Source organism: Medicago truncatula, chromosome 2 (assembly GCF_003473485.1).
Source record: "Medicago truncatula cultivar Jemalong A17 chromosome 2, MtrunA17r5.0-ANR, whole genome shotgun sequence".
Lineage (NCBI taxonomy): Eukaryota > Viridiplantae > Streptophyta > Magnoliopsida > Fabales > Fabaceae > Medicago > Medicago truncatula.
The window spans coordinates 28386816-28400826 of record NC_053043.1 but is presented as its reverse complement, the minus strand read 5'-3'; the positions used below and the strand labels follow the sequence as shown (position 1 = coordinate 28400826).

The 14011-nt window shown below is 40.1% G+C and overlaps 1 protein-coding gene across 1 annotated transcript; it reads left to right on the top strand.

Annotated features, from left to right (window-relative positions):
- The first annotated feature begins 8109 nt into the window (after positions 1-8109).
- LOC112418210 (uncharacterized) lies at positions 8110-8871 on the top strand. Its single transcript, XM_024774509.1, has one exon. It carries the CDS (start codon positions 8110-8112, stop codon positions 8869-8871), a length of 762 nt encoding a protein of 253 aa, XP_024630277.1.
- The last annotated feature ends 5140 nt before the right edge of the window (positions 8872-14011 follow it).

Genomic DNA, 14011 nt, shown 5'->3' with positions numbered 1-14011 from the left:
TCTGTAGTCTCCTGAACCAAATCCGGTCCCAACACAACACTTTCTCCTGATTCAAACCAACACAACGGAGTCCTGCACCTTCGACCATTCATGCTTAAGCGAAACTTCACAGGTTTGCAGAAAAGTTACGGGTTTGGGACCCTTTTCACTCAAAATTCCCCAATTTGATTCCCCAATCCCAAAATGTGTTTCCAAAACATGTTTATAGGTCAATATGACTAAAAAGACTCACAAAGACACAATCACACTTGAAAACACTTAACATTTGAGCTAACTCTTCATTTTCACCAAAACACCAACACAATTCAAATTTTCATCATCAATCCATGAATATGCAAACTCAAGCAATTATTCATCAATCATAACATCAAATAACATTCATAACATCAATTGAACAAGAATCCAATCTCAAATTAACAACAACTTAGGAAAATTCACCAATTGAGCACAATCTTCATAACTTATCATTTTTACATATTTGAACATGTAATTTCACAAACAATCATATAATTATCATCAATTCATGCATACAGACATAACATCACATCAAGAGCACGAATTTAGCAAGAATTGTGCATCAACCCATTTTCATACAACATGAGAAAATGCAAAATTGTACATGATTATGATAATAACTAACCCCCTTACCTTTGAAGATGATTAATCCTAACCCTTGCTTCAATTCAGCTCCTAGCTCACCCCAATTGATTCCTCAAGCTTTCCCTTCAAAACTCTTGTTCTTCTCTTCACCTCTTTCTCTCTCTACCTCTCTCTTTCTCTTTAGGAAAATATTTTGTGAAGCGAATGATATTTTCTATGACAACCCTAATGTTATCTCCCTTGATGGGCTCAACTCTAAATTCTAATGGGCTTAACCCATTCTAACATAATTCTAAAATGCACAATTAATCACACATAAACACATAATAAAAGTAATTAAAATAAATCTAGCTAAAAATCGGGCTGTTACAACTCTACCCCCCTAAAAAGAATTTTCGCCCTCGAAAATTTACCTGAAGGAAACAACTCCGGATACGAAACCCTCATCCTACTCTCCGGTTCCCAAGTGGCACTCTCACCAGTTGGTCCAACCCAAATCACTTTGACCAAAACAATCTCTTTGCCACGCAAACGCTTCAACTCGCGATCCTCAATCCTAACCGGCCAAGTCTCAACCGTCAAATTATCTCTTATTTCCAACTCATCCACTTGAATCACATGAGACACATCATGCACATACTTCCTCAACTGAGACACATGAAACACATTATGAAGATTCGACAAAGACGGTGGTAGCGCAATCCGGTACGCTACAACCCCAACCTTCTCAATGACATCAAACGGCCCAACAAAACGAGGAGTCAACTTCCTACACTTCAAAGCACGACCAACACCGGTCACATGATTCACCTTCAAAAACACATGATCACCAACTTGAAACTCAATATCCTTCCTCCTCTTGTCATGATAACTCTTCTATCTACTCTGAGACGCCTTCATCTTCTCCTGAATCATCTTAACCTTTTCCGTAGTTTCTTGCACAACTTCCGGTCCTAACAAAGCACTCTCTCCGGACTCAAACCAACACAGCAGTGTCCTACACCTCCGACCATACAAAGCCTCAAACGGTGCCATTCCGATACTAGCATGAAAACTGTTATTGTAAGTAAACTCAATCAACGGTAAACACTCGTCCCAACTAACACCTTGCTCCAAAACACAAGCTCTCAACAAGTACTCCAAACTCTGAATAGTCCTCTCCGTCTGCCCATCGGTCTGAGGATGGTAAGCAGAACTCAATCTCAACTTAGTTCCCAAAGCAGCTTGCAAACTCTCCCAAAACTTAGAAGTAAACCCTGGATCTCGATCCGACACAATACTAGAAGGAATACCATGCAATCTAACAATCTGCTCAATGTAGATCTCAGCTAACTTCGCTACAGACATGCCAGTCTTGATAGGAACAAAATGCGCTGACTTCGTTAACCGATCAACAATCACCCAAATCGAATCAAAACTCTTACTAGTCTTAGGCAACGCCCCAACAAAGTCCATAGAAATGCTATCCCACTTCCACTATGGCACAAACAACGGTTGCATCAAACCCAACGGTCTCTGATGTTCAATCTTCGTTTTCTGACAAACCAAACAAGCATAAACGAACTCGGCGATCTCCTTCTTCATTCCAGGCCACCAAAACAACCTTTTCAAATCTTGATACATCTTAGTTGCTCCTGGATGAATACTCAAACTACTTCTATGACCTTCATCCAAAATTTGCCTCTTAAGCTCAAACACATCCGGCACACAAACTCGATCACGAAACATCAAAACACCATTCTCATCCAATCTAAAGTCTCCACCTTTACCTTGATTAACCAACATCACTCGGTCCACGAGTTCCAATCTTCCTTCTGACCCTTCTTGATCTCTTCCAAAATATTGCTTGTCAACTTCAACATACCCAACCTCACACCATCAGGTGTCAACTCACTAACCAAACTCAAGTCTCGAAACTGCTCAATCAATTCCAACTCTTTAACCATCAAAGCAGACATATGCAAAGTCTTTCTACTCAAAGCATCCGCAACAACATTAGCCTTTCCGGGATGATAACTCAACTGAAAATCGAAATCCTTAAGATATTCCAACCATCTCCTCTGCCTCATATTCAACTCTTTCTGATCAAACTTATACTTCAAACTCTTGTGGTCACTGAACACCTCAAACTTAGAACCATACAGATAATGTCTCCAAATCTTCAATGCATACACAACGGCCGCCAATTCTAAATCATGAGTCGGATAATTCTTCTCATGCACTTTCAACTGCCTCGAAGCATAAGCCATAACCTGACGATTCTACATAAGCACACCACCAAGACCCATCTTAGAAGCATCACAATACACCACAAACGATTCCTTCGGATTCGGCAAAATCAACACCGGAGCTGAAGTCAACCTCTTCTTCAACTCTTGGAAACTCTTCTCACACTTGGCATCCCAAACATAAGCTTGTCCTTTCCGAGTCAACTGTGTCAATGGCAACGCCAACTTAGAGAATCCCTCAATGAACCTCCGATAATAACCGGCCAAACCAAGAAAGCTTCTAATCTCAAAAACAGACTTAGGAGACTCCCATTGCAACACTACATCAACCTTGGAAAGATCCACAGAAATACCACCCTTAGAAATCACATGACCAAGGAAACTCACTTCCTCCAACCAAAACTCACACAGAAAACTTGGCACACAACTGGTTCTTTTTCAATACTTGCAACACAATCCTCAAATGCTCAGCATGCTCTTCCTCAGACTTTGAATACACCAAAATATCATCTATGAACACCACCACAAAACGGTCCAGATAAGGATGAAATATTCTATTCATGTATTCCATAAAGACACCTGGCGCATTAGATACTCCAAATGGCATCACAGAATACTCATAGTGTCCATACCTCGTTCGGAACGCGGTTTTGGATATATCTTCCGCCTTTACTCTAATCTGATGATATCCTGATCTCAAATCAATCTTACTAAACACCTCTGCACCAACTAGCTGATCCATCAAATCATCAATCCTTGGAAGTGGATACCGATTCTTAATCGTCACCTTGTTCAACTGCCGATAATCCACACACAACCTCATGCTTCCATCTTTCTTCTTAACTAACAACACTGGAGCACCCCATGGCGAAACACTCGGTCTAATAAACTGCTTCTTAAGCAACTCTTCCAACTGTTTCTTTAATTCACCCAACTCTGATGCAGACATCCGATACGGCGCAATCGAAATAGGACTCGTGCCTGGTACCAAATCAATTGCGAACTCAACTTCCCTCTCCGGCGGTAACTCGGTAATATCCTCTGGAAAAACTTCGGGAAAATCTTGCACTACCGGCAAATCACTAGCTCCTTTCTCACCATTAACCTTCAAGGATGCAAACATCATAAACACACAAGCTTCACCATCTAAAGACTTCTTCACTTGCTCTACGGTCAAAAACTTCTTATCTAACTCTTCTACCGGCTTAGAAAAAGTCACACTCTTAGTCAAACAATTAATGCTAACCCCAAAAGCTAACAACCAATCCATACCAAAAATCACATCCATATGCTTCAATGGAAGACACACAAGATTCAACTAAAATCAACATTACCGAAATTAACAGGACACTTAGCACACACCACAACCAACTGATCCTCCGCAACCAAAGATACATTCCCCTGCCAGACTAACACAAACCACTAACCGATAAGAAAACAGCACAACAAAGCAAGTGCCGAAGGTACTAAACTACCATTCGCACACAACAGGGAAAAACAACAAACATTAGTCCAGATAAGACTGACCACGGCTCTGATACCAACTTGTAACACTCCTATTTCTATTTAAGCAATTAAACATGCGAATAATACATTTATTTAAGAAATAGAGGCTACGCCACATTCAAAATTCAAAAACCAATAAACATGTATATAAGCTTCAACAGTCGCAGCGGAATATAAACCAGAGTAAATTCAAATATACATGTTATGAATAAATAAATTACATTAACATAGATGCATCAAAATCCCAACAAACGGGTCATCTCAAAACATAACAAAAACCAAAGTAAAAGATAATCTAGACCGACACAACTAAGCCTAGATCAGAGCCGACTAAACATCTAAACACCGATATCGAAGAAAGCTCTCGATATCCACCAAGCACAACTCCTGCACAACGTCTACTCACCCATACAGGCAAGTAGGCGGTTAAAACCACTGGGGGTAAGTATTACATTATCATAATTCAAATAACAATTAAATCATGAAATATCATGTATTTGAATAATATTAGTCATGCATAGATACTTACATTGCAAACATAAATATTCATTCACAAACATCAATCATTGAACAATTATCCATTCAATAATCATTCATCTCATTTCATCACCAATCACATATTTCACATAAGACTCATGCTATGATATGCACTTATTGACACATAAATGCATGTGGTACCAAATCTCCAAAAGGTCGTCACCTCCGATGGACAAGTCAACATTGCATGTAAGGGGTCACTCCTTACATAATCTCCGAAGTAAAAGAGCCGAACTCTTTTACAACAACATCGACTATGATGCACAGACATGTATAAGGACTCGATAATGCGACAACAATTCACAATCTCAACCTCAATATATAGGACAACACCCAATTATATTGATTATCTCCACAACATTGCATTACCAAGGAAACATGTCCACACACAATTAAATCATAGTATTCATCATCACATAAACAACTTGATTATCAACAATCAACAATATCATTCACACAATTTCACTTAACCATATGAACAATTCACCGTACCAACTTGAAACGAAACAACATAGACAAGTTGAAAACCATTAACCAATCTTAATCAATAATGTATACATGAAGTTAAGTCGTCTTCGGATCATCAACACTAACCCAAGCACAACTTAAGTTCATGGAAGAATCCCATTTTCTCAACCTTTCATTTCCCGCCCAAAATATCATTTTTACTTTGATTAAGATATTGACCACCCTTGCAAGCATCACCTAAGTCTATATGAGCTATAGGTTCACTTGCAAGCCTTATTAGATTACAAAATTTATTTTTCGACAAAGTTTGGAATTCTCAAAATTTCACAGGTTAAGACTCATTTCAAAAATTCCAAGTATATGCAAGCAATCGTTGTTCCAGTAGGTTTTGGAGGATTAACAGTGGTTAAACATGTTTTAGACATCATTTAAGAAAACTCGATTGGCCCCCAATGACCCGGAACAAAAGATCAAAGTGGCTGAAACTGGAGCAGTTCGCTGAAGCGACCACCTGGTTCGCTTAAGCGAACAAGTTACTTGCTCGCTTACAGTTCGCCTAAGCGAACTGAACCCAGAAAAGACTATGAATGTTCGCTTACCAAGTCGCTTAAGCGAACCTCTAAGCGAACCTTCACAGGTTTGCAGAAAAGTTACGGGTTTGGGACCCTTATCACTCAAAATTCCCCAATCCCAAAATGTGTTTCCAGAACATGTTTATAGGTCAATATGAGTAAAAAGACTCACAAATACACAATCACACTTGAAAACACTTAACAATTGAGCTAACTCTTCATTTTCACCAAAACACCAACACAATTCAAATTTTCATCATCAATCCATGAATATGCAAACTCAAGCAATTATTCATCAATCATAACATCAAACAACATTCATAACATTAATTGAACAAGAATCCAATCTCAAATTATCAACAACTTAGGAAAATTCACCAATTGAGCACAATCTTCATAACTTATCATTTTTACATATTTCAACATGTAATTTCACTAACAATCATATAATTATCATCAATTCATGCATACAGACATAACATCACAGCAAGAGCACGATTTAGCAAGAATTGTGCATCAACCCATTTTCATACAACATGAGAAAATGCAAAATTGTACATGATTATGATAATAACTAACCCCCTTACCTTTGAAGATGATTAATCCTAACCCTTGCTTCAATTCAGCTCCTAGCTTACCCCAATTGATTCCTCAAGCTTTCCCTTCAAAACTCTTGTTCTTCTCTTCACCTCTTTCTCTCTCTACCTCTCTCTTTCTCTCTAGGAAAATATTTTGTGAAGTGAATGATATTTTCTATGACAACCCTAATGTTATCTCCCTTGATGGGCTCAACTCTAAATTCTAATGGGCTTAACCCATTCTAACATAATTCTAAAAAGTTTCTATACACTCAACGGTAATAACTAACAACGGTAAAATATAACCAACGGTCACTAACGGTAAAAACTAATCACCACACTGATAACTTAGTAAAATAAGGGTTCTCACTAAATATTAAAATAATTCTCACCAAAATTACCATTTTACCCTTACCCGCCAAATGACCAAAATACCCTTCTAATACGGTAATCCATGTAAATGCACCCGATGACAATAAAATACACAAAAGCACAATTAATCACACACAAACACATAATAAAAGTAATTAAATTAAATCTAGCTAAAAATCGGGCTAATACAGGTACCTTTGCTGATGCAGCTTTACGTTGGTACATGAGCCTTCCTCGCTTTTCCATTATTGGTTATCAGGACTTGGTAAAAAAATTCACCCAACAGTTTTCTGGAAGCCGCCACCGTAAGGTTTTGTTAACTAGCTTGTTCAATGTTCGTCAAGGACATAATGAATCACTGAGAGAATATCTTGCTCGCTTCAACGGCTCAACAATTAAAGTTTCCAACCCCAACCAGGAAGTCTTCGTTGGCGCTTTTAAGAATGGTTTACGCGCTGGACAATTTAATGAGTCGCTCGCACAAAAACCAGTTGATTCAATGGAAGAAGTAATCGCTCGTGCTGAATGCTATGTGAAAGGAGAGGAAAGCAACGCCGATAAGAGAGCCAGGGATGCCAATGAAAAAGAAACTCAGGAGCAGAACGCATGAACCCTTATATTCCATCCATCAGAGACAGATGAGCATTCAAAAAACCATATGAAAGGAGTCAACTCTGTTACGCTCCCGAGCACTTCACTCCATTGAACACTCGCCCTGAAAGGGTCCTCAAAGAGGTGCTCGAATGGAAAATCATCCCGCCCGCTCCGGCGGCTCGAGGCAGGTTTATGGGGCACAACCGAGATGCGTGGTGTAAGTACCATATGATAGAGGGCCTCGATACAGATGAATGCGTCCATCTGAAAAGAGAAATTGAAAAGCTCATCCAGAGCGGGAAGCTACGGGGATACAGTAAAGAGAGGAGTAACAATGAGAAACAACATGACAAGCCCAACCCCGAGCCTAAACACATGTTGCACACTATTTCAGGAGGTTTTGCTGGGGGCGGGGAATCAAGCAATTCAAGAAAGAAGTATGCTCGCCAGGTAATTCTTTTGGGAGACAATTTGGCATCATCCTCGGAAAAATGCCCGGATATCACTTTTTCTTCAAAAGATTTCGAGCAAGTAATCCCTCATGACGACGATCCACTAGTCGTCTCTGTTCAGTAGCTTAACTGGGAAATTAAGAGAGTACTTGTGGATACAGGAAGCTCTGCAGACGTTTTGTATTATGACGCTTTCAGCAAAATGGGTTTAAATGAGGAACAACTTCAGCCATTTAAAGGAACCCCTTCCGGTTTCACTGGCGAAAAGGTGCACGTACGGGGATATATTACCCTAAAAACCATTTTCGGGTCAGGAGACCAACAAAAGTCAATAAAAATAAGATATTTGGTAATAAATTCTCCTAGCTCGTATAATGTGATCATTGGTCGCCCTTCCATCAACCTTTTAGATGCCTTTGTATCCACCAAACATCTATTGATGAAGTACCCACTTGATGATGGGCGAGGAGGCACGTTGCATGGTGATCAAAAAGTAGCACGTGAATGCTATCACGCCAGCCTCAAGTTGAAAGTCAAGAGGAGTGAGGAACTCGAAGTTAAGGTTGTTGATCTTGATCCCCGTGAAGAATATCAGCAAGAACGAATAGAACCTATCGAAGCCGTGAAAGATATCATCATTAGGCCGCTTCCGCACCAAGTCACTAAGATAGGTACCTCCCTTGAAAAATTTGAAGAGGAAAGTCTAGTACAACTCCTGCGGGAAAATGTTGATTTATTCGCTTGGGGGCCATCAGATATGCCCGGTATTGATATTGAGGTAGCTTGTCATCATTTGGCAGTCAGGCCTTCTGTTAAGCCAGTGGTTCAGAAAAAGCGTAAGATGGGGGAAGAAAAAAGGAAGGCAGTGGATGAAGAGGTTAAAAAATTACAAGAGGCACACTTCATTAGCGAAATTAAATATCCAACGTGGTTAGTAAACACCGCTCTCGTCAAAAAAGCTTAAGGAAAATGGAGGATGTGTGTTGACTACACAGACATCAATATGGCGTGTCCCAAAGATCCGTATCCCCTGCCAAACATAGATCACTTAATTGATAATGCGTCCGGATACAAAATCCTCAGTTTCATGGATGCATACTCTGGATACAATTAGATCAGAATGGATCCTTTGGACGCCCCTAAAACATCTTTCATGACCAATCAGAAGAACTATCATTATCAGGTTATGTCATTTGGCTTGCGAAATGCGGGGGAGACTTTCGAACGATCTGTGGATACCATATTTAGCAAACAGATTGGAAAGACCTTAGAAGTATACATTGACGATCTTGTGGTCAAAACATCAGAAGGAGGACATCACGCGACAGATTTAAGAGAAATCTTTCAGCAGATCCAAAAATTCAATATGCGCCTTAACCTCGCCAAATGTACATTCGGAGTACAAGCTGGAAAATTCCTGGGTTTTCTTCTAACTAGAAAGGGTATTGAAGCTAACCCGGATAAGTGTCAAGCGATCATCAACATGAGAAACCCATGCAGTATTAAAGAAGTACAACAATCGACGGGAAGGTTAGCAGCTCTGTCAAGATTCCTCTATTGCGCAGGAGATAAGGCTTTTGCTTTCTTCGGTACGATTAAAAAGAAGGAAAAGTTTGAATGGACTCAAGAATGTGATGATCCATTTCAAAAAATCAAAAGTTTCCTGACCACACCACCTATATTACATCGTCCTATCCAAGGGGCGGTTTTATCTCTGTACCTCTCGGTTTCAGAAAACGGCATGAGTTCTATACTTGTCGAAGATTCAGAGGAAAGAGAGAAGCCAATGTATTTTGTTAGCCGAGTTCTCAAAGGGGCTGAGTTGCGATATCAAAAAATTGAAAAGTTATCTCTGGCCGTCGTAACAACCGCCAGAAAACTGCGCCCATACTTCCAGAGTCACAAGGTGGTCATCAGAACAAATTACCTAGTAAAGCAGATCCTTGACAAACTGGATTTAGCGGGAAGGATGGTTTCATGGTCAGTTGAGCTTTAAGAATATGACATTCAGTTTGCCCCACGTAATAGCATTAAATCAGAAGTTCTAGCGGATTTTATGGTCGAATTCACTTCCCCTGTCCAAGAAGTCGCCCCTCATGTATGGTTGTTGTCAGTGGATGGCTCTTCAAATTTAAAAGGGAGTGGGGCTGGTATTATTTTAGAAGGTCCTGGCGACTTACTCATAGAACAATCTCTGAGATTTGATTTTAAAGCCAGTAACAATCAAGCAGAGTATGAAGCCCTGATAGCTGGAATGATTTTGGCACAAGAGATGGGTGCAGAAAACCTTAGAGCACGAAGCGATTCCCAACTAATGACCAATCAAATTTCGGGGGAATATCAAACCAAGGATCAATAGCTTTCCAAATACCTGGTAAGAGTGCAAAATTTAGCCAAAAGTTTTCATTTTTTCAAAGCTGTGTACATCCCCAAAGAGTTGAATTCACGCGCGGATTTACTAGCAAAATTGGCTAGTACCAAAAAGCCCGAGAATAACCGAACAGTAATTCAAGAAGTAATATCCGCACCCAGTACTGAAGAAAAGTCGGTGTTAAACATTAGCCCAGAGCTAGAGGGATGGATGACTCCAATCTTAAAATATCTGATGGGTTCTTTCATCACAAAGAACGAAGAGGAATCCCAGCTAATTAGAAAGAGGGCGACCAAGTTCACTATAATTGCAGGAAAGCTGTATAGAGGAGGGAGAGCTACACCATTGCTTCGATGCTTGGGAGAGAAAGAGACGGATCTGGTGCTACTAGAAGTACATGAGGGAGTTTGCGGAAGTCATATTGGTGGGTGATCTTTGGCAGCTAAACTATTACGGGCGGGTTACTATTGGCCGAAAATGGTGCAAGATTGCTCTGAATTTTTTAAGAAGTGTGACAAGTGCCAATGATTCTCCGACAAGAAGAACGCACCAGCCAATGAGCTCACATCTGTTTTTTCCCCTTGGCCTTTTCATAAGTGGGGTGTTGACATCGTTGGACCTTTCCCTCAAGCACTAGGACAACTAAAATTCCTCATTGTAGGCGTGGATTATTTTACAAAATGGGTGTAAGTAGAGGCAGTTTCAAGGATAACAGCGGAGCGAGTCCTCAAATTTTATTGGAAGAGGATCATCTGCCGTTTTGGTCTCCCAAAGCATATAGTAACAGACAACGGGACACAATTCGCTAGTTCTAAAGTCGTGAATTTTTGCAAACAGCTAGGGATCGAAACAAAATTCGTTTCAGTGATTCACCCCCAAGCTAATGGGCAGGCAGAGTCAGCCAACAAGGTAATAGTTAACGGCATCAAGAAAAAACTTGAGGAGGCTAAAGGGCTTTGGGCGGAACAGTTACACGAGGTAATTCTAAAAACTAAAGTTGTTTTTCAAAATATTTTTATACTAACAATAAATGATGAAGCAAACATTTCGGATGAATCATTAAGTACAGGTACTATGGTCATATCATACGACCCCGCATTCCACTACTGGGGAAACGCCATTCACTATGGTCTACGGTGCCGATGCTATGCTTCCAGTTGAAATTGACACCCCAACGTGGCGGCGGGATAACTTCTCAGAGGAAGCTAATGAGGTAGGTATCTAGTGCACTATTGACATGATCGATGAGATAAGAGAAGTGGCACACATCAGGGAGTTCGCGACCAAACAGAGAGCAGCTCGGCGATATAACTCAAAGGTTATCCCTTGAAGCATGAAGGAGGGCGTCCTAGTTCTAAAGCAAGTCGTCGCCCCAACCAGAATAGGGAAATTACTGCCAAACTGGGAAGGGCCTTATAGAGTGAGAGAACGGCTGCAGCACGGGGCTTATAAGTTGGAAGAACTTGACGGAACTCCGATTCCCAGATCTTGGAATGCCATTAATTTGCATCATTATTACAGTTAAAGTACTTTGATTATTTTTTTTTCTTTTCTTTCAAAGTTATGACTCTGGACAAGTTTATTATTATGAATGAATAAAAGTTTTTAAGGGAGCACTCTTTTTCCCCTGCAAGGGCAGGGTTTTTAATGAGGCACCCTAAATTCTTCCACAACTCTGTTTTTTATCTTCATTTTTTACTTTATAAAATTTGCAGAAAAGAAGATTATCGAGAGGACGCCCAAACTGGGTCAACCTTTTATAGGCTCTGCACTCGGCGTCCCGATAAAAAGAAGGCTATCGAGAGGACGCCCAAACTGGGTCAACCTTTTATAGGCTCTGAACTCGGCATCCCGTAAAAACTCATAGTCGTAAAGACATTTATGATTTAAAGTCATCTGCAAAATTTGTTCAAAATAGAACATAAACGACAAAAAACCTTTGTTGAATTCTAAACATCTGGTTCAAAGAACGCATTCAAGAAAAAGGTGATAAAGTAAAACAAGACAGTTTCCAAGAAACTATTATAATTAAAACATAAGTTGTCTATCAGAATAGATAAGTATTCGCCTACAGGAACAGGCATTACAAATTAAAAACGCCCTCAACAGCAAAGAATGCAAAAGTCAAGATAAATAGGCGACCAAAAAATTAAACACTACTAAATGCGTTCACGGCTCGTCCACTAGCTCGCCATCCTGAACAATCTTCAAAGAATTCAAACTTGACAAATCCAGGTCTGGATAGAAATGTAACGCCTGCGATTTCGCTCTTTGAAAACCGTCTTCAAAAAATCCGGCCAAAGCCATCTTTTCATCTTCAACCTCAGCTTGAGATTTGTTCAACCCATCTTTTAGCTTGCGATTTTGAGTTTCAAGGTCACTCTTTTTCGCCTGCCAGTCAATTTTTAATTTTTCCGCATCAGCAACCACCTTTTCAAGCGCGGCCTTATCCTTCAAGAGTCCTTCCACCCTCTCTTCGAAAGCTGTAACTTTATGTTTGAATTTTTCCACATCTTTTACAGAATCTTGAAACTCTTTTTCTAAAGCTTCGTATTTTTTCTCCATGGATTGAATATACAGCAAGGTTCGAAGAGCGCTGGTTCCCGCGTCCTGCACCAATTCATCAAATTTACCATGAAAAGTAGCATCTTTATCCACTGCTGAAAAAGGAATATGATTTTCCATATAGCGGCGATAATTGAAGTCTCGATGCCAGAATGAGGCTTCAAAAGCAGCATCCGCCTCCACCGTCAGAGTCTTCTCGCCCGCTTTCTACCCTGATTTTGTTTTCTTCTTCGAAGGAGAGAGGGTCAAATCATTTACCTCGCCTTCGGCGGATTCAACATTAGCAACAAGTTCCCGCTTCTTCGTCCCTTTGCGAAGGATCACGCCAACAGGGTCGCTCGCTATGTGTTCACCGGATGCATGTTTTTCTTTAAGAGCTTCAAGGTACTTCCTCCTCTCTTTCCCAGATAAAGGCAGCATTGGCACTGTACAATAGAAAGAATAAACATGTCAATCATCGAAACTCACGAAAATATAATTCAAGGTCCTCCGAATCCCCTTCTTTGTTTAAAAGTTTTCGGATGTCTGTGTGAAGCGTCCGATCTAAAAAGCCAACTACACCTTGTTTATAAGGGGTCATTTTTTGATAATTATAGCCTGAGACAACCAAAGGATTAGCAGTCCATCCTAAGGGAAACCTCACCTCGCCCGCAACACTAGCAACACTCACTGAAGAATCTTTCGACCCTTGGACTCTCAAAAAACTCTTTTCCAGTCCCTTTTAAAATTAGAAGCAAAGGGAGGAAAAAGTTGTTTCCCATGATGTGCGCTAATAGGAACCCAGGAACCTTTATCCACTCCTGTCGTTCCATAAAAATGAAAAAAGACTCCGGCGGAGGGAATCATTTCTAAAGCGTCGCATAGAATCTCGAAACCGCGAATGAACGCCCAACTGTTAGGATGAATCTGAGTAGGGGCGACGTTAAGTAGGCGTAGAACATCCATTTGAAATAGGGTATGATAAGGGTCAAAAATGGTTGTAATTTTGAATTTTGTATATTTGTGAATAATGAAGGATATTTGGATATTAAGGTTAAAGAATGATGGAAATAGGCAGAAATTGGTAACCAAACAAATTCCCAATCCAAAGAAGATGTTTAATTTGGTAGAGGATCGCCACAAGAAACGTGGTTTCTTGATAAGATCAATGCATGGTTCAATCCAGAAC

Coding starts and splice junctions, on each gene's coding strand:
- LOC112418210 (XM_024774509.1), top strand. CDS start 8,110: ATGGGTTTAAATGAGGAACAACTTCAGCCATTTAAAGGAACCCCTTCC.